Source organism: Malania oleifera, chromosome 2 (assembly GCF_029873635.1).
Source record: "Malania oleifera isolate guangnan ecotype guangnan chromosome 2, ASM2987363v1, whole genome shotgun sequence".
Lineage (NCBI taxonomy): Eukaryota > Viridiplantae > Streptophyta > Magnoliopsida > Santalales > Ximeniaceae > Malania > Malania oleifera.
The window spans coordinates 102,442,494-102,464,581 of record NC_080418.1 but is presented as its reverse complement, the minus strand read 5'-3'; the positions used below and the strand labels follow the sequence as shown (position 1 = coordinate 102,464,581).

Sequence of the window (22,088 nt, the reverse complement as noted above, 5' to 3'; positions counted from 1 at the left end):
AAGTATGATTATATCTATGAGCATGGTATGACATTGATGATATTAACATGATATTGATATTTGATATATGACGTGAATCAATGTTTTAAAACATGGGATTATAAAAGCAAAATTGGTAACAAAACTAAATGTATTGAATTCAGGGAGAGTGTTATGATTTATTACTCATATTATAATTGTTTCCCTATTAATCAATTGGTATCATAAATTAATAAAAATTTTAAATTGATATCGTAAATTAAATTTTAAATTGGTATCATAAAATCTACAATTGGTATCATGAATAATGTCAAAGGGGAAAAAGCTATTAATAAAGATGTTACAACTCATATACATGACTATTAAAACACACTACGCATGCTATATTGAAAAATAATAAATTGAGTGTGTACATATGTTTGATATGCATGTTTGATGATGTGCTCAAAATGTCATTTTATTTGAACTTAATTTTTTTTTCTCTTTGATTGATGTCAAAAGGGGGAGAAGTTTTAAGCAAAAATTGAGCATGGTATTGCAAAAATAGAGCATGAACATAATATATATCAAAAGGAGGAGAAGAACTTGATATTGATTGATAAACTTGAATTTGAATGAAGTGATGAGCTTGATTGTAAAAGAGTTTTTGAAATGAATATTGATCTTGTGAATATTGTTAAGATGATGCTTATTGAAAGGGGGAGTCTTTTTAAGATTCATTCCAATTTTTGCTTCTTGTTTGTCATCATAAAAAAGGGGGAGATTGTTGGTCTTATAAAACTTAACATCCCATTTTGATGCTAACAAACAAGTGAAACTTAACATTTTTGGTTGAATGATGATATTTCAGAACTCACAAGGATCACATATGTAAAAGCAAAGTCAAAGTGCTCATAAGAATCAAATGAAGCTTAAAAGAGTCAAAGCATGGATTTAAAGATAATTTAAATAAAACTTGAAGATTATGAGAGCATGCATATTAAAGTGAACTTGCTAAAAGTCTAAAGTACATTGAAATATTGAAGAAAAAAATGGAATCAAAGCTTGTACATACATGAAGACTTCAAGAGATAAAGGATTTAGAATCTTAAGGAAATTTTATGTAAGTACTTCAAATAATTTCAATATGAATACAAGAAACTCTTAGGCTAATTACTTGGACTTAGATATCTTTTAAAATACTTGGAAAATATTTTTATAAGGTCAGAAGTTGTTTCAAAAATGTTAAAATTTTTTTTGGAATGAAAAGCACTAAAATGATATTTTTCCAAATTATGTTAATTTTTCTACATCCATATTGAGGTGTCTCTATAAAAACCTCATTATTTTAAAACTTGTTCAAGATGAAAGTTGTATAATTTTCTCTTAGCTTTCTTTTGATACCAAGACCAACTAATTTGAAGCTATATAGAAAACATTATGACCAAAATACTGAAGGGTGGTCAAAGCTGTCAGCACAATAGGAAATTGTCTGGTCAGTCGGCTGACTAGAATGAACTGTGTTCAATCAGTCGACTGACCAGTTAACAGAACTGATTTTTAAGAGATAGTAAGCACCCAATCGTCTATGCTGCCAGCTGAACCTGTATAAACACGCTCTTAGTTGCCTGGTCAGCCAATTGACCCTACGAAAATTTAAATCTTGACCTTTAACGGGAAAATTCTAAAAATTAGTTTTTTCAAATCTAAATGTTATAAAAACTTGGGAGATACTCCAAGTCACTTAGGTATCAAGTTACATACTTTTTAAAATCTATAAATAAGTCTCAAGATCATTGAATTAATTACCAAGAATCAAAATTCAGCTAGCAAACTCTCTCAATTGCTCTCATCATTGAAAGACTCTCTTGCTCATATCTTGTGCACGAATTCAACTGAGTATTGCCGAAATTCAATCACCAATCTTGTGCTATAAATTCTAAATCTTTCAATAAATAATCGGTGATATACTCCCTTGAGCTTCAAGTCAAATTTCATATTGTTATTTACTTTGAAGTATATTATAGTGCTGAATTGTTGTACTAATCAGCTCTTTTAGGAGCAAATTCTTTGTACATCTATTTGATTTATATCTTGTAGATTGACGATTCCAAGGATTGTTTGGATCGTTGGCTAAGCAAGGGGATATTGCTTAGAGAGGTGGGCTCTAGCCTATTTGAAGGAGTGACCGAACGAGGGTACATCGTTTGAAAAGGCAGACTCTAGCCTACTGAAGGAGTGTGTAAAGGTTTGTTTCGCCCAGTAAAGGAAAAGGTTTAGTGAATCCTTTGGTGGTTTTCCAAAGGTGAGGACATAGGCTGGGTGTAAGCCGAACCTCGTAAAAATCTCGATCTCGCTCTTTCTTTCCCCTGCTCTTTATTTTCAGTACATATACAACTGCGTGGATGTTTTATATATCTAAATCATACAAACTACTTAATTTGGAAGTTAAATAAACTTAAGATGTAATTTTGATTTGGGATTGTGGAAACTGAAAGGGAGTACATTGGCCGATCAAACTTTTACGGAAACCTAAAAAGGAAGTACGTTGGTTGGTTAACACCCAAAGAAAAATTAACCAAGAGGTTATTTAAAATCTGAGTTGTTTGGGATTTAAGTTGTGGATTTCATTGAAGAAACCATTACATATATACAGGGCTTGAATCAAATTTATATACCCAGGGCTGACAACAAAAGCTGAAAGTTGAATCTAATATATTATGGTTGAATGGTTTAAAATTTGATATTGATTGGAATGTGTTTATATTTCAAAAAGTGTTGAATCTTGCAAACTTTCATCAATCTAATAGTGCTACAGTTAACTTATACTTGGCAAATCAATTGGTTGTTTGATTGAACCTTGTTTTGGTTATTTATGTTGTAGTTGTGGATTGAATTTTGTTTTAAATATTCATCCTGTATTTGATAAAACAATAAGAAAACAAGAATTCATTAAAAATACTTAAAAGAGGTTAAGGGTTCTTAAAAATGTTTAAAAGAAAATTTTTAAAACCCAATTCACCCCCCCCTCTTGGGACTATTCCTTGCTTTTCAGTACCAAAAGTTGTTATCTCATTATGTCCTGCAGATGTGCTTGAGATTGTCCTCCTCGAAGGACAACTGGTATATGGATAGCGGATGCTCGTGACATATGACAGGAGATAAAGCAAAATTCGCGGCGATCATATCCAAAGATGAAGGATTCGTTACATTTGAGGATAACTCTAAAGGTAAAATCATTGGAGTTGGTAAAGTTGGTAAGGAACCTTCACTTGTCATTGATAATGTGTTGTTAGTAGAAGGATTGAAACATAACTTATTGAGTATAAGCCAACTATGTGATAAAGGTTATAAAGTCTCATTTGAACATGACAAATGCACAGTAGAGAACAAATCCGAAAATAAAATATTATTTACTGCTGATAATTATGAAAATGTATACATCACTAGCCTTGATAACCTTGCATCTCAACATGTTACTTGTTTCTCCGCTATAAATGAGATTAGTTGGGTTTGGCATAGGAGACTAAGACATGCAAACATGGATTTAATATCTAAACTTGTTAAGGATGAATTAGTAAAGGGATTGCCTAAGACTAAATTCGTGAAAGATAAAATATGTGATGCATGCCAACTAGGAAAACAAGTAAGAACGAGCTTGAAGAAGAAGAAAATAATCTCTACTACCAGGCCACTACAAATGCTACACTTAGATTTATTTAGTCCAAACCCTATTTAGAGTTTAGGAGGAAAATCATATGCATTCGTTATAGTTGATGATTATTCAATATATACATGGGTTCTATTTTTAGGTCAGAAAGATGAAGCGTGTGAATAATTCATAAATCTGTGTGAGAAAATTCAAAATGAAAAAGGTTATACTGTCATTAAAATCCGAAGTGATAGGGGTAGAGAATTTAAAAATCAAAGCAGGGTAGACTACTACAATTCGTTAGAAATAGCTCATAATTTTTTGGCTCCTAAAACACCACAGCAGAATGGTATAGTTGAAAGGAAAAATAGGACTATACAAGAAATGGCCAGAACTATGCTTAACGAACATAAATTACCTAAGTATTTTTTAGCTGAGGCAGTAAATACCGCCTACTATGTTCTAAATAGAGTTTTGATTAGACCATCTCTTAATAAGACTCCTTACGAATTATGGAATGATCATAGACCAAACATATCATATTTTCATGTCTTTGGCTATAAATATTATGTGCTTAGAGACAATGAACATTTAGGAAAGTTTGATGAGAAATCAGATGAAGGTATCTTCCTAGGATATGCCTTAAATAGTAAAGCCTACAGAGTATATAATAAACAAACATTAACTGTTATAGAATCCATTCATGTAGTGTTTGATGAATCAAATCCCTTCTCAAAAAGGACTAATGAAGATGAATTAGAGATAAATAATGAATTTGAAAATATATCCATTAAAAATGATTTGGACAAGAAAAATGAAATTAAGGAACCATCGGCTGAAACTACTTAAATTGAAAATGAGGTTAATGAACTACCTAGAGAGTGGAAGTAGATAAAGAATCATCTCATTGATCAAATAATAGGTGAACCATTACGTGGAATAGCCACTCGATCCTCACTTAGGAACATGATTAGTCATTTTGCCTTTCTATCTCAAGAAGATCCTAGGAATGTGAGTGAAGCAATTGAGGATGAATGGTGGGTAATGTCATGCAAGAAGAGTTAAATCAGTTTGAGAGAAATAAATTATGGACATTAGTTCCTAGACCCGAAGATAAAACAATCACTGGAACAAAATGGATATATAAGAACAGGAAAGATGAACATGGAATAGTTGTTAGAAATAAGGCAAGACTAGTGGTTCAGGGATATAACTAGGAAGAAGGAATAGATTTTGAAGAAACTTTTGCACCTATAGTTAGAATAGAAGCCATTCGAATGCTTTTAGCATATGCTGCTTTTAAGGATTTCAAGCTATATCAAATGGATGTCAAAAGTGCATTTTTAAATGGCTACATAAGTGAAGAGGTATATGTAGAACAACCCCCAGACTTTGAAAACCATAAGAATCCATATCACGTTTATAGACTAACAAAAGCCTTGTACGGTTTAAAGCAAGCTCCTAGAGCTTGGTATGAGAGATTAAGAGGCTTTCTACTGGAAAATGGATTTATCAAAGGAAGGATAGACACAACACTTTTCATCAAGTCAAAGAAAGATGACATGCTCCTAATTTAAGTATACGTAGATGACATCATATTTGGACCTACCAATAAAGACTTGTGCAATGAGTTTGCTAACACTATTTAAAATGAATTTGAGATGATCATGATGGGTGAACTAAATTTCTTCCCAGGACTTCAGATCAAACAAGAGAAAAATGGAATTTTTATAAATGAATCGAAGTACATTAGAGATCTGCTCAAAAAGTTTAATATGGAAGATAGAAAAATACTAGGGACACCTATGAGCTCTTCTTTGAAATTAGATAAAGATGAACAAGGTATACTAGTAGATGTCAAGTTCTATCGTGGAATGATCGGTAGTTTACTATATTTGACTGCCAGCCGACCTGACATAATGTCTAGCGTATGTTTGTGCGCAAGATTTCAGGCTGCACCAAAAGAGTCACACTTGTTAGCTATCAAACGAATACTTCGATACTTGATAGGAACCGTGGAACTTGGATTATGGTATACAATGTATACATCTTTTGAGATTATCAGCTATTCAGATGTTGATTTTGCTGGTAGTAAAGTTGATAGGAAGAGCACGAGTGGTACATGTCATTTCTTAGGACATTCGTTAGTCTCTTGGTTTTCCAAGAAGCAAAATTCAATAACTCTTTCCACAGCGGAGGCAGAATATATAGTGGCAAGAAGTTATTGTGCTCAAACACTATACATAAAGCAACAACTGAAAGATTTTGGGATTAAGCTATGACACAATCCTTCTAAGATGTGACAATACGAGTGCAATAAACATCTTAAAGAATCTTATATTACATTCACAAACTAAACATATAGAAATTGTTAGCTTTGGTGTATTCCCAAGAGGGGGGGGGTGAATTGGAATTTAAAACTTTATCGCCTAGGTTAAACTAATCTAGCAGTAGTACATTCACAACCTAGGGTCTGTCTATGCAGTTCCAAATGTGCAGATAGAAAACAACATGCGGAAATTAAAATCATGCGCAACATTTACCAATTATAACATACATGTGCGGTAAATATAAAGAACAGAAATATAAATAAGGCATATGATATGTTATTGGGGTTCGGCCAACTGTGCATATGTCCCCGCCTTGGCTACACCAGCACAAGGATTCCACTAATGGCTCACTTAATGGGTGGAGCGGCACCTAATACAACCAGGTCAATTAGCACAAGGCTTACCTCAACCTTAACCAGGCCAATTAGCGGGGCTGACCTCAACCTACATGCCTTAACAGGATGGCGCACCTAGCTTTCCTAACCGGGTCTAAGCCAATCCGGGACTATTCTAGGGCTAGTCTCCCTCTTCAGGCCCGTGCCTGGAAATACAACAGTATTTGAAATACAACGAAATGGTACAGTGATTGTGCGTTCATGTAAAGCAGATGTGTACCCAGATATGCGCAGTATTCTTAATCAATCACATGCATATCAACAATGTAGGTAAATGTAAGCTCAATGATGTGTATTTTTGTGCAAGCTACACTCAACAAGATATGATCGTTGACATACTCAAAAGTGTTCACAACAAGCAGTATCTTGGAATCAAAACTATTTCAATAGCACATCAATATTCCAAGTATACAAATCAAATAATCAAACTAGTTCAAAAAGATTTTCTTCAATGAAATAAGCACAATACTAGTTTGAAAATAGTTTGCTTGTTAAAAAATATTTGCACAACAAAAATTCAAGCTATAGAAATCTTTGCAATGACAATGCAAAGATTCTTAAGCTACTAGGCTTTTCCTAACACAAGATTTATCAAATGAAATCTGTGGGAAAACCTTGCTTAACTCCCCAAAATCAATATCAATCAACTGAGTAAAGCAATGGGAGTATGAGCAATACTAAGCAATAAATAAACACTCACAAAGAAAGATTTCTCAAGGGAATGAAGGTGTTTGAGTGTTATGGGGTTGGAATGGACAAATAAGGTTTATGAAATTTGAGAGAATCATTGGCTAGTCCTATTTGCTAATCCCACTAATTTTTGCAAATGAACCCCTATTTATAGACAAGGTTAAAAATACAACTGTTTGGGATATGTTGGGAATTATTAGAAAAGATTCAAAATGTTTAAACACCATTAACCCCACATAACCCAATTTTACCGCGGTTAAATAATTTTTAACCCACCGAGGTTTGGGTAGCTGAACCGAGGTTCGGTCGCCCGAACAAACACAACTTTAAAAGATATTCAACTGAGTTCGGTCGCCCATGTCGTGTTTCGGTAGCCCGAATCAAAGTCAGAAACATTTGTTTGTGACTTTGGGTGCCCGGTCCTGGGTTTGGTAGCCCGAACTCTTGTGTTCGATCGCCCAGGTTGGTGAAAAGTTCCCTTTAAAGGGTTTGGGTGCCCGAGGAAGATACCCTCAAAATGGTTTGGGTGCTTGAACAAAAGTCAACAAGTTGACTTGTAAAGGGTTCGGTCGCCCAAAGCGTTTTAAACGCAATGGGTTCAGTCGCCCGAACACTCATAATATTTTCAATGAAGTCCATTTTTATCCTATTTTAATTCCCCTGATATAGTGAATGATAATGGGGATTTTCTTTTTGTGCAAGTTTTGGGACCTTGGGTCTTTTCAAGGACCTAAAGTCATTCAGTCCCTATGGTCAAACTACGGTCTTTTTAAGAGCTTACAAATGCCTACATGCATGACATGTAGATATTATTACAGACCGTATGCCTAGTTACTATTACAGACCCAAATAATATAAATTACAACAATAATTAGTCTTCAGGGTCCTTAGTCTTCAAGTCTTCTCATGTGCCATCAATATGATCTTCTAATTATATACTTGCACACAAACTCGAAAGTCATCAAATACCAAGAGTATTTGTCATTATCAAAACTAGGTGTGACCCATAAGACATCATTTTCTTCGTGATCATGTGCAAAAAGGAGATGTAACACTTGAGTTTGTATATACTGATGAACAATGGGCAAACATATTCATGAAACCACTTGTGAATGATAGGTTTATCCAAATTAGGTGTAAATTAGGCCTAATGCATAGTCGAGAGGTTGCTTAGAATTATATTAGATGATATAATTTAGGGGGAGCAACGTCACTTAATACTCACAATAGACAAAAATTTCATATTCAGCTCATTTGTTCTCACTCGGTATCACATTTGTTCGCATATGAAATTTGACACATTGTGTATGGTAACATTGCAATTTACATTCAATAAGACAACTTTCTGCATTAGCAAGGGGGAGAAGTAAATTGAATTAACATAGAGAGACACATTTCATAGTACAATCTTTAAAATCTGATGGCTGAATAAGTTTTTAAAACTTTAAGATTTAAAAGGGGAGAAGAGCATAAGGTTATATCCACTTATGTATTATTATTGTTATACACCTTTTTGTTGATGTCAAAAGGGGGAGAAGAATCAGGCTCAGAAAAAATGAAAAAAAAATGAAAAATGGGCAAAAATGATTGGCAAAACTAATTGTGTAAAGGGAGAGAAGAATCAGGCTATATGAGAAAATCAGGGTAAAAATGATTGGCAAAACTAATTGTGTATGAGTATGAGCATATTTAATTTGGCATGAGCATATTTCATTTGCAATATTTGATGCATTATTTGAGGGGGAGCCTTGTTAGGCGTAACCCATTTTATATTTTTTCTCATGTATTTGTCATCATCAAAACGGGGGAGATTGTTGACTCTATGAGTCCAATTCGATTTTGATAATGACAAATCACTTGGTATTTGATCTGTGCATTGAGATTGTGAACAGGAACGATATTTAGCATGCACGGAAGGATAACAAGTCATGGAAGCCATGAATACTAAAGTATATACATCTTGGCAAACTCCATGGAACTAAAAGAGTAGAAGAATGAAGATGCAAGTGGCAAGTTCAAGAATGTCATGGGAATGGGTATTTAGAACTGAATGTATTCACATCTTTCATATGATTTAATTTGAGGCTCAACGTATACCCTAGACTAACCTTATGAATCATGCATCTCATGAACATCATTAGGGGATATTTATGGACTTAGAGATATTTTTGAACCCTGGAAAATATTTTATAAAAGCGCAAAGAAAAGGAGAAAAAAAACAGATTTTTCAAATTAAAAGGGAAAATTCAAAAATTGGTTAGTTCAGAAGACTGAACTCAACGTTCAGTCGTCTGAAGATTCAATTTCAGAAGACCAAAGTTAAGCTCAGTCGTCTGAAGAATTTCTTCAAAAGACTGAAAATTAAGTTCAGTCGTCTGAAGAATTTATGGTGAAATATAGAACCTGGTGAAAACACATTAGAAGACTGAACTCAAACTTCAGTCGTCTGAACCCAACACTTCAGAAGCCTGAACCCCAACTTCGGTCATCTGACCCTATGTCCAAGTAAATTTTTTTGAAGCTCTAAGGGACTTCAGTCATCTGAGCCTTAACCCTCAGTTGTCTGAACCTGCGGGAAAGTTTAAAATTTTAATTTTTAATGAGAGAACTCGCGAATTATTTTTTGATCCAACGGTTAAGATTCATTCTAAGGGCAAGGTACCTATATAATGAATATCTAAACCCTAGTGCCCCAAGAGAATAGAAGAGAAGAGAAAAAAAAAATCTTTGCCGTACGATTGAGCTGATTGCACGTTTAGCACAACTTTGAACACACTTCTGAAACTTTTTCCTGGGATTTCAAAGCTTGTACAGCAAATCTGAGCTAAGGCTATCTTGATTTTCAAAAGGCCACCTAGCAATCATTGTGCTATTTTTTCAAAGAGCTTGTCATCATGAAATCTATTATTGAATATTTGTTAAGAGGTTGATCTTGAGTGTGCATATATTAAATCGTTTTGATAAGATCACTACTTGAGAAAAGCTTTAGCCATTGGTTAGATATTTTTTATTCAAGTAAGTTTTCATTCAAAGACTTGATATTTTCAATATTACAAAACTACATGATTGAATATCCTTAGTGTTCATAACGATATATTATTGAGGGATATTTTCTGAAAAATATTACATTGGGTTTTTGATCTTTGGAAATCATATCGTGTGTGTGTGTGTATATATATATATATATATATATTTGCATATTACAAAGATCGTATTGTGGTTGAATATTTGATAGAAAACTTTTTGATTTTGATTGATATAATATTCAAGACAAAGCCTTGGATAAGTTCACATTTGATATTTGTGCATTTTCACAAAGTGAACTAGAACCCTAATTTTCTCCAAAACTTTTACTTCTATCATTACTTGGGAGATTTGAAAGAAAAAGGGGAAATTTGTTGAAGCATTTCATTCATATAACGATTGTATCATTTCATACACACTAAGCTTCAAGTTTCACCATATGTATATGTGATAGGTTTCAATTGTACTCACTTAGCTTTGTTAGAAGCGATTCTTGAGTTATTTTGCAGATTTGATATTAAATTGTAATCACAGTTTAGGTTGTGAACCGGGTGAGGAGGAAGTTGTGCCTCTTATAAGAAGCGGATGTAAGGGAAGTTCCGTCCTAGTTAAAGGAGCAAGGAATTAGTGGAATCCTTGAGTGGGTTGCTCAAGGTGAGGACGTAGGCCGGGTTGGCTGAACCTCGTAAAATCTGTGTTTGTCTTTTCTCTTCCTTTACTTTTTTTATTTTCTGCATCACATTTAAATATCTATCTTGGATGTGTATGTTGAATAACCCTATAAGTACTTGAAAATTAATTGGGTGAAAAGAATTCATTGGTGTAATAATTTAAATTAGTTCTATACTTCAGCAGTCAATCTATTAAATTTAGAAATAGGGATTAAGTGGTAAAGGTTTTTTAAAATACCCAATTCACCCCTCTCTTGGGGTTACACCTAAATTAACAAGAATTAATTAATAAAAACTTATTACCTATACTACCTGTATCTTGGCAATCTCTCTTAAACCTGTACGAAGCTATATTAGGCAACCTCTCGATTCCACTCTTATGCTTGGTGTCTAACCAGAACCTCTATGAATGCTCTCCTCAATGAGATTCTTTGGGCTTCCTTAGAGCTTCAACCGTCACACAATAGTGTTTGAATAAAAAGAAAGATTTCAAGAGAGAACTTTTGGACTAAATAAACTTTTATTAATTTGTCTCAATTTTTCTTCCCCGAACAAAGGGTCGGAGATCCCTTTAAATATACTCCAAGGGATAAGCACAACTTGCTTTCTCCTTGATTGACAAACTTACTTTTAAAAAAGCAACTGATAGCTTTACTTTAATAAAGCAACTGACATAAAAAAACACTACGTAGATATATAGCCTACCAACCTACTTTAATAGCCTACCAATCTTGACTTTTTAATATATCAAGTACACATCATACTTTAATAAAGTTGCTGCAAAGGTAAGTAATATAACCAAATAATACAACAAACTTTAATAAAGCTGTTTTAAAGATAACTTGATATGACTTGTCAAATTGTCTGTTCTGTAATGCCTGGGTATGACACGTGTCTGGACAAGTGCCTGATATGACCTTACTAACTATTCTGATCAGTTTGGCTTGGGATATGATGAAAACTCGACTATCATCTAAGTTGTACACCTGTCAAGATCTCATCTTGCTTTAGAGATCTTCCAAAGCTGCAATGATTTCTTCATCGTACTCTTTTCTTGCTAATTCTGCTAGTACAATCTGAAGATCACTCTTCATAGCATGAGTTGAAGGTAGATGACACTCCCAATTCTTAATTTGATTGATTGTTTTCTTTGCTTCAATTGCAAGTTTTGCTAAACTAGCTTCTTCAAATTGCTGGCGATACTTCCCCTTAATAGCAATTAAAGTTTCATGGTCTGCAAAGAAAATGCAAATTAATGCCATTTTTGCTTCAAGAAGATAAATTCCCCAAAGATTTTGAACCAATTCATAGAATTTACTATGCCTCTGGAAATCCTCCCAATCTGGTTTTTCTTCATGGAAGTTTGATATGGGACCTTCTTTCCAGTCTTCTAGCAATAGATTCCAAAACAAAACCTTTCCTATTTTTAATTCAATGGGTTCAATGTATCCAATCCACCATAAACGTCCTCGATTCGTGAAATTCAATACATATTTTACCACTAATGGCAGGAAATTAAAAGATTGGCGTATTTTGCTGAATCCAAAAAACTGAAATTCTCTTATTCTTAAGGCATTTTGCACTGCAATTAGCAACTCAGGGTTTATACTTCTAGGAATGTGTAATTTCGGAATACACAATCCACTCCTTATCCAAAACTATTTTAATCCTGGATAATCTAAAATACTCACTATCGCTCTGGTAGTGAAATTGTATTTCTTCAACTGAATATTCATTTCAACTTTGAGCTTGATTAGTTGAAGGATAAGTTCTGCAATGCCTTCCCTCTCCACAATTTTGAAGTTTTCTGAAATAATGGCTTCAAATTCTTCCAATATTTCGACTACTTCTCTTAGACAAACTAAAAAAGATGTATTTGCTGGAATTGCTGGATTATTGACTATCCCTTTTAGAAAATTTCTTTTTTCCTTAGAGATTTTTGGAGTCCTTCCTAGAAAATCTTCAATAACCAAATCAACTTCGACTGTTTCAACTTCAACTATTTTTTTATCCTTACTGGATTTCCAAACATTCTTGTTGATAGTTTCCTGGTCAATTCTCTGCTTTTCTTTCTTGCCTTCTCCTCTTACCTTTTTGGTTCTGGGATTCTGAACACACTAAGTACTATAGTGTCCATACTGACTGCAAATAAAGCATTTAATATGACTTTTATGAATGGGTTTTTTTTATCTTTTCTAAACGAACTCCCTTTCTTTACCTAGATCTGTTCCAAAGCTAGAACCGAACGTTCTCTTTTCTGAGAAACATTTCTTCCTCTACTACTCCTTTCTCCCTTTCTAGAGTTGGAAGTTCACTGTCTCCGTTTGTCAACAAATTTGGCAACTGGGCAATCTGCCACCTTATGCTTTTCTTGACAAATCGCATATTTTAAATGGCTACTACTGCTAGTGCTACTGCTTGCCATTTGTTTTGTAAGAATTCAGATATCTGGTTAGAGTATCAGCAATAATATTATTTATACCTTTAATATGTTCTACATTAAAAGAAAAATATTGTAATTCATTCCTCCATCTAACTAATTTTACTTGAGTGCATCGTTTTAACTTAATTCCTATGAAGTGCTTTACATATGAACTATCTGTTCTAACGATGAAGAGTTTACCCAAAAAAAGTTCATTAGCCATAATTCCTTTAAGGACTGCTAATAATTCCTTTTCATGAACAGGGTAATTTAATTCTACTCCATTAAAACATCCACTTCAATATCTACTGAGGTGTTCTGTTTTATCAATTTTTCTAATTTAAAACATATCCCCATGATATATCTGAAGCATCAGTTTCAAGAATTATATCTAATTCAATACGGTCTGGATATTCTAATTTTGGCAAATTTTGAGCTTATTTCTTTAAGGCTTTTACTACTTCAGTATCTTTTGAAGTCCAATTCTAAGGATCCTTTATTGAAACCTTTTTCTAAATTGGTGCTGCCTTTTTTGCCAATTTTTTTAATAAATTTCCTAATATAATTCAATACTCCTAGAAAGCATTGACACTGCCATCTGTCTTTGAATTCATTAGGAAATTCACATAACCTTTCTGTTATATGTGACTGAAGTTCCTCTTCACTTTCCCGAATTTTTAATCTTAAAAATTCAATCTGAGGTTGCATCCAAATGGTTTTTCTTTCTGAAAGAACCATTCCTCCTTTTTCTAAATACTTGAGCCACATGTTTCAAATGTTCTAGATGATCCTTAATATTTTTATTAAATACTAAGACATCGTCAATATAAATTGCAACAAATCCAGTCATTCTTTTAAAAGCCCGATCTATCCTTCTTTGAAAAATTCATGGGGCGTTCTATAATCCAAATAGCACAACTAGCCATTCGAAAAGTCCAATCGGCGTAGTGAAGGTTGTAAGAGTTACTGCTCTTTTTTTTACCTTTATCTGCCAATATTTTGATTCGAGATCGAATTTAGAAAATGCTGAGAGTTTCTCCTTTATTATTCTATTTCTAAGAGATTCCTGATTAGGTAAATTATACCCATCATCTTTTGTTTCTTTATTCAAATCTCTATAATCAATAACCATCTTGTCTTTACCATGTACTTGCTCGGCATGATTTGTTACCATGAATGCAGCACTCTTGTGCTCACTTTTACTGTGGCTAATAAGTCCCAAATTCAATAATTCGAGAATTTGTTTATCAAATTCTTTCATCATTTCATTTGGATAATGTTAGTGTCTCTCCCTAAAATACCCTTGTATGCCTCCTCCTCCTATAAAAAGATGGCCTTGTACAGTAGTATGTGTACAAAAAAAGATTAATAAAATTCCTTTTAATCTTTGCATGGTATCAGAACCAAAGTTAACCTCATTTTTTCTTAAAAATTCCTTCCCGTGCTCAGCAGCCGTTCCTGCTCACTATCATCCCCGTCCGGCCTCGTTCTTGCTCGCTGACACCTCTTTCCTTTGCTTGGCCACCGTTCCTACTCGCTATTGTCCTCGTCCTGCGTCGTCCCTGTTCCTGCTTGCTATCATCCCCGTCGTTCCTGCTTGTTGTCCATTGTCGCCATTAGAGCTCTGCTTCAGACTCATCGTCACTGTTCCTGCTCACTGTCGTCTCCGTCATTTCTTGCTCGTTGTCCACCATCACCATTAGAGCTCTACTTCAGACTTGTCGTCACTAATTGTCTCTGGACGATGCTCTAGTGCGGCAACGATCGCACGACCCAGCCCATGGAAATTCCAAAGGGGGCAAACAACAGAGAAGGACTTGGAAGGTTTTCTTTGAAGCCTCCCGAGGATTTGTTTGATTGGAGGCCTCCTGAGTTCTGCATATATACACCCAGCCCATCCTGTTTGATTGGAAGCCTCCCGAGTTCTACATATATACACCCCGCATAGCCTCTTCCACAAACCAATTGAAGAAGTTCTAGTATAGCAAATTTTTGTATTCCCCCTATGCAAGAGCAAGAGAGCGTTTCTTCACCCCTCTCGTTCTCTCCTGCTTCGGCTTTAGCATGATTTCTTGTTCGTGAATTTGAAGCTTTCTTTGGGTTATCCAGCTTGTGTGTCCCTCAACACTGACACGCTACTTGAAGCCCGACTACATAGGCATAACCAAGGCGCTGAGGCTTGTTTAATTTTATTACTATGCTTCAATTTTTGCTATTGTCCTTGCATCATGCTAAGACTTGATTAATTTTATTATTGTGCTTCAGTTTTTGCTATTGCCCTTGCATCTTTTTTTTTGTCTACATGGTCTCTTTACATGATGTTGCTCGCCCTATAGAGATTGTTCTGAATGGCTCCAACTACAATGCATGGGCCTAACAAATATCAGTTTTTTTTATTGGACGGAGATTATGTCGTTTTGTTACTGGAACAAAACAAAAAACCACGAAAACTGACACGCAATCAACAGAAGAGTTTGATGAGGCTCTTGATGAATGGGAAAGTACTCCCTGTAAGATTCTTTCCTAGTTTATTAATACATCCGTTCCTTCTATTCAGAGTCTACTTCCTAAATTTCATAATGCTAAACTTGCTTGGGATTTTTTGGCCAAACGATACAACTGTGGTAGTCATGCTGCTCTCGAGTTTCAGTTGGAAACTAGGCTTTCCCAGATGCGTCAGGAACCTAGACAATCTATTGCCGAGTTTCATGCTCAGGTTAGTGGCATTTGGGATTAGCTTTCTAAAGCTGACCCTGCTTTTTCTGATGAACAGTCGATTAAACTTTTTGCTGCATATCGGGATCGTCGTCAGTTTATATACTTTATAATGCATATCCGGGATGAGTTTGAGAATACTCGAGCTTCTTTGTTACATCGTTCTCCTCTTCCTATGTTTGAGGTTGCTCTTGAGGAGCTCATTTCTGAGGAGACACGCCAACAAACTCGTCGGGTTCATTCTACCAATATGGTTTTAGCTACTGCTCCATCTCGTTCCTTTACTCCGGCTCCTCCTGCTATAGCTGTTGCATCTTCTAAATCGCGTCGTTTCAATGGCCAGTGCCACTATTGTAAGGAAGACAGTCACCGTATTTCTGATTGTCCTAAGAAGAAGGCCAAGGATGCTTGGGATGCTCTCAAGGCTAAGGCCTCTTACTCTTCCAAGCCTGTTGCTGTTGTCTCCACTAGCTCCTCAATTTCTGCACTATCTTCTGCACCTCCATTGTCGTCTCTTTCTGCAGCTGACCTTGAGAGAAATTATCACACAGGTTCTATCCTGCACTTCTACTGCCTTATCAGTCTCTGCAGGTACCTCTACACCTTGGTTTATTGATTCTGCCTGTTGCAATCATATGACCTCTGATTCCTCTTTAGTAACACATAAGCAATCTTTAACTTCTGTTCCCTTAATTTATATTACCGATGGTTCACATATGTTTGTTAGTCATTTTGGTCATCTTTCTACTCCTACTTTTTCTGTACTTGATACATATGTTGTGCCTAACTTGTCTCTCAATCTCCTTTTTGTTGGTCAACTTGTTGAATGTGGTTTGATCTTAACCTTTTCTCACAAAGGTTGTGATGTGCAGGATTCGAAGATGGGCCAGCTTGTTGGGACCGGGAGTAAAGTTGGTCGCCTTTTTGAGCTCACTTCTCTGTATTTGCCTTGTTCGTGTTCTCCTCCGTCTCTTTTTGCTGCGGTGTCTTCCAGTGTTTGGCATTCTCGTCTCGGTCATGCATCGTTGTCTCGTGTTCAGTCTTTAGCTTCTAGTGGCTGCTTAGGAAATGTTAAATTTGAACATTTTGATTGTATGCCTTGTCAACTTGGGAAACAGACAACTTTACCTTTTAATGACAATAATTCTTTGTCTTCTGCACCTTTTGATTTGGTTCATTTTCATATTTGGGGACTTGCTCCTGTCCTTACTAAAGGCGGGCCTCGTTACTTTGTCATTTTTATCGATGATTACTCTTGGTATACATGGATTTATCTTTTGCATGATCACACTGGGTTACTTAATGCTTTTCGTGACTTAAAGCAAATGATTAAAACTTAGTTTGCTCGCACCATTAAAGTCTTTTGGTCGGATAATGCCCTGGAATATACTCCTACCCTTTTCATTGAAGAACTTCGAGAGGCCGACACCTTATCCCATCGATCCTGTCCATCCACCTCCCAACAAAATGGTCATTTCGAACGTAAGCACCATCACATTCTTGACACTGTTCGCTCTCAACTCTTCTTTGCTTCCCTCCTCGAATCCTTTTGGGTTGAAGCTGGTTTTACCGCTGTTTACACTATTAATTGGGTTCCAACCCCTACTCTTTCCAATAAATCCCCATATGAGGCTCTCTATGGAAAGGTACCTAATTATTCTCTTCTCAAAGTCTTTACTTGTGCTTGCTTTGTTTTGCTTCAACCTCATGAACATACGAAACTTGAACCTTGCTCTCGTCTATATTGCTTTCTTGGTTATGGCATTGAACACAAGGGTTCTCGGTGCTATGACCCCATAGCCAAGCGTCTTCGAGTCTCTCGGCATGTTCAGTTTTGGGAACACAAAATGTTTGCTAGTACTCTCCATTTTCTTCCGATTGTCTCTCATGCTCCCCCATATTCACTGATCCTGCCCTTGATCCCTCTCTCGATATCTCTTCTAATGCAGGTCCTGCCAGCTCATCAGGTGCTCCCTCTGCGTTTGCCGCTTCCGAACTTGGACTGTCTGATGATCCTGCCATTACTTCCACACCGCTTGAGTCCACTACTTTGGATGTTCGTCGTTCTAGTCGAGTAAGGGCACCTCCAACCTATCTTAGTGACTTTCACTGTTTTTCTACTCTTGACTCCCTTCACGAGCCTCGCAGTTATCGCGAAGCTTGTTCTGTTCCTGTTTGGCAGCAAGCTATGTTTGAAGAACTTGACGCACTTCACAAAACCCATACTTGGGACCTGGTTGACCTGCCTCCTAGTAAGACTGTAGTTGGGAACAAATGGGTGTATAAACGCAAAACAAACTCTGATGGTTCTAAAGTACGCCATAAAGCTCATTTAGTGGCAAAGGGCTTTACTCAGGAATATGACATTGCTTATGAGGAGACATTTGCCCCTGTTGCTCGTATTACCTCCGTTCGCTCCCTTTTGGCTGTTGCCTCTGCTCGGCGGTGGCCTTTATTTCAGATGGATGTCAAAAATGCCTTCTTACATGGTGATTTGGCTGAGGAGGTATATATGCTGCCCCCTCCTGGGTATCCTCTTTCTCCTGGTCAGGCTTGTCGTCTCCGTCGTGCTTTATATGGGCTTAAGCAAGCTCCTCGTGCTTGGTTTGCCAAGTTCAACTCCACTATTGCCCAGCTTGGGTTTGCCTTTAGCCCCTATGATTCAACTCTTTTTACCCGTCACACTGTTATTGGCATCACTTTTGTTCTACTTTATGTTGACGATATAATCATTATTGGTGATGATACTTCTGGTATTCATGAGCTTAAGCAATTTCTGTGTCGGTCGGTTCCCTTCACTACTTTCTTGACTTAGAAGTGTCCCCTACCTCTGATGGCTACTCTTTGACCCAAGCCAAGTATGCCTCTGATCTTCTCACACGTGCAGGTCTCACCAATTGTAAGTTAACTGATAGTCTGCTGGAGCCCAATCCTACTGATGGGGAGCTCCTTCCCGATGCCACTCGTTACCGACAGCTTGTTAGGGGCTTGATTTATCTCATTGTCACTAGACCGGACATTGCCTATGCGGTGCACCTTGTTAGTCAGTTTATGTTGGCTCCTCGGTCTGATCACTATGCAACTGTTCTTCGCATCTTATGCTATGTGAAGGGCACCTTATTTCATGGCTTTTTTTTTTCCCCTCTCACTCATCATTGACGTTACAAGTTTATTCTGATGCTGATTGGGCAGGGGACCCTACTAATCGTCGATCTACCACTAGTTTTCATTTTTTATTTAGTGACTCTCTTATCTCTTGGCGGAGCAAAAAGCAGACTGTTGTTGCTCGCTCTAGTACTGAGGCTGAGTATCGGGCTCTTGCTGATACTACTTCTGAACTTCTTTGGCTTCGTTGGCTTCTCCAAGATATGGGAGTTCCTCAACCCTCGAGCACTTCGCTTTATTGTGACAATCATAGTGCTGTCCAGATCGTTCACAACGATGTCTTTCATGAACGCACCAAACATATCGAGATCGATTGTCATTTTGTGCATCATCATTTTCAGGACGGGATACTTCGCCTCTTGTCCGTTCCTTCGAATGATTAGTTGGCTGATATCTTCATGAAATCTCATCCACTTGGTCGTCATCGGGCTTTAGTCTGCAAACTCTAGTTGTCATCTTCGATACCACCTTGAGTTTGAGGGGGGATGTTAGTGTCTCTCCCTAAAATACCCTTGTATGCCCCCTCCTATAAAAAGATGACCTTGCACAGTTGTATGTGTACAAAAAAAGATAAATAAAATTGCTTTTGATCTTTACAGATAATTAATCCCGTTACCTCTGATAATTGTATCAGGGTTTTTAAGCACAATATCCGCTTTTGGTATGACCTTTTGCCATAATGTCTGTGGATTTTCTGATCAATTGTCTGAAAGCATCTTCTTGACTTCTTCAAAATTACTTTTTTTTTCTGATTGATTTACCTTTGAATACTTTCTGATACCAATTCTTTCCGGTTATCAAGCTTATCTTGATAATCAGATTTTTTTAATTTTTTGACTATCATATAATTTTTTATAATAGCCCTTGAAGATTTTGAAATGAAATAGTTATTTAGGATTATTTCTTTTGAAAATACCTGTTGATATTCCTTAAAAAACTAATTTTACAAAAGAAAATCATCTAGTAAAATTTTAATGCTTCATAATGACTAATACCCAAACTGTAGGGACCATCTGATGCGGTTTCTCTGCCGCACATATAACGAGTGGCCTTGGGTGCGCAGGTCCAGCGCATCCCAATGTCATAGAGGAGCCTATATGCAGGGTAGCACGATCAAGACACAGGCTAGATTGCCCCTCTGAAGTTTGATTTCTGTATTTATTTTTTAAATGCACAACTCAACCTCCCTCCCTCTCCATGAAAGAATCACATGTAAAAACAACGCACAGAGAGCCCTGGATCTCACCATCCTGTTCCTCCTCCTTTCTCTCGTTTCCTATCGTCTCCTCTCCATCAACCGCCACGGATTCGCTTGGCTCGTTGCCTTCCTCTGTGAGTCGTGGTTCACTTTCGTATGGGCTCTTGCAGTTAACGCTAAATGGAAGATAGTGAAGAACGAAACGTTTCCAGACCGCCTCTCCAAACAGTATGTACCAGATTAATAAATTAACCTTACATTTCTATGCTATCTAAGGTGTTGTTATTCATTTCACGAACTTTTTTTTTTTTTTTCTTTTCAGACATCCTAAGATTGGATTAGTTTTCTTCGCACTTGAATCATTAATTTACCCTTTTTAAGGATAATATGTTGAAAATTATGTTTTTCTTTTCTCCCAAAGGGTGTCTGAGCTTCCAGCAGTGGACATTTTTGTAACAACAGCAGACCCTGTGTTGGAGCCACCTATGATGACAGTAGACACTGTACTGTCGTTGTTGGCAGTTGATTACCCAGCTCATAAGCTTGCTTGCTATGTGTCCGATGATGGCTGTTCGCCGCTTACCTTCTTCTCACTCGTCGAGGCGTCGAAGTTTGCAAGGCTCTGGGTTCCATTCTGTAAGATGTATGGAGTCCAAGTTAGAGCACCCTTTAGATATTTCTCTGATGATCAGCCCATGTGTCCTAGTGGCGGTGCTGTTCATTCATCATTTGAGTTCCAACAAAATTGGAAAATGATGAAGGTGATTCATTAACTATATGATAAGCCTTTCGCCCTTTATCCTCTATGATTGGCCTGAAATTAAAATTTTATTTCTTATAATAACACACACACACATATATATACATGTGCCTACGCATGTATGTATGTATGGATATGTTAGTCTAATTCATAATCTGGGTTTATATATCTTTGATATTTTTTTACAGGATGAGTACGAACAGCTCTGCCAGAAAGTAGAAGCAGCATCCCAAAAACCTACGCCATTTGATCTCACCGGCGAATTCGAGGTTTTCTCAAATATAGAACGCAAAAACCATCCTACCATAATAAAGGTAATTTGCTTATATATATATATATCATGACCAGGCTTGTTTTCAATTTTTATGTCTGACCTAATTGGGCTACATGCCTTTTGTTTGTAGGTTATATGGGAAAATAAAGAAAATGTCCCCGATGGAGCGCCCCATCTCGTTTACATATCCCGAGAGAAGCGTCCAAAACATCAACATCACTACAAAGCAGGGGCCATGAATGTTCTGGTACGAAGCTTGTTCCTACAGTTGCACGGGTCTGGAATGCGTATGCTTGACGAATTAGCTCATTATATATAGTTCATATTTGGTGCAACCAAGATTAATGTCCTTAGATTAGTTTGACTAGCACAATGAAAAATAGGTTTATTTTAGTATATTAATTATACAATCACTATAAAGCAAATAATATGATACATTTTTTGAGTTTATAATAAGAAATAGATAATAAGGATTATTTATTCCCAAATTTGATGTCTATTCTTTTCTTATTAAATGTCAAATTAAATAATTAGAAATATATAAGGAATAATTATTCTCTTAATTCCTAAAATTTAAAGTATATTCCATATTATTTCAATGAACAGTTATTTTGTCGAACCAAATGAATTACTAGATTACGTTTGATTTGTGCAATGTCAATTCCTAAAAATAAATTAATTTTAGTATATTAACTACAATTCTTTATACAAAAAATTATGTTACTATAAAATAAATAATAATGTGAAATATTTTATTAGTCCATGATAAGGAGTAAAACAGGGATAACTATTATAAATTTCATCATGGGGATGCATATTCCTTTCTTGTTACAT

At 36.1% G+C, this 22,088-nt stretch overlaps 1 protein-coding gene across 1 annotated transcript in view; it reads left to right on the top strand.

The window, feature by feature from the left end:
- The first annotated feature begins 20,033 nt into the window (after positions 1 to 20,033).
- LOC131149113 (cellulose synthase-like protein B3) overlaps positions 20,034 to 22,088 on the top strand; it is a 44,439-nt gene continuing 42,384 nt past the window's right edge. The window contains exons 1-4 of the mRNA XM_058099228.1: positions 20,034 to 20,448; positions 20,642 to 20,981; positions 21,169 to 21,294; positions 21,385 to 21,501. Of these exons, the coding sequence (XP_057955211.1) occupies positions 20,192 to 20,448; positions 20,642 to 20,981; positions 21,169 to 21,294; positions 21,385 to 21,501 (840 nt within the window). The 5' untranslated portion in view covers positions 20,034 to 20,191. The remainder of the gene's footprint in view (positions 20,449 to 20,641; positions 20,982 to 21,168; positions 21,295 to 21,384; positions 21,502 to 22,088) is intronic.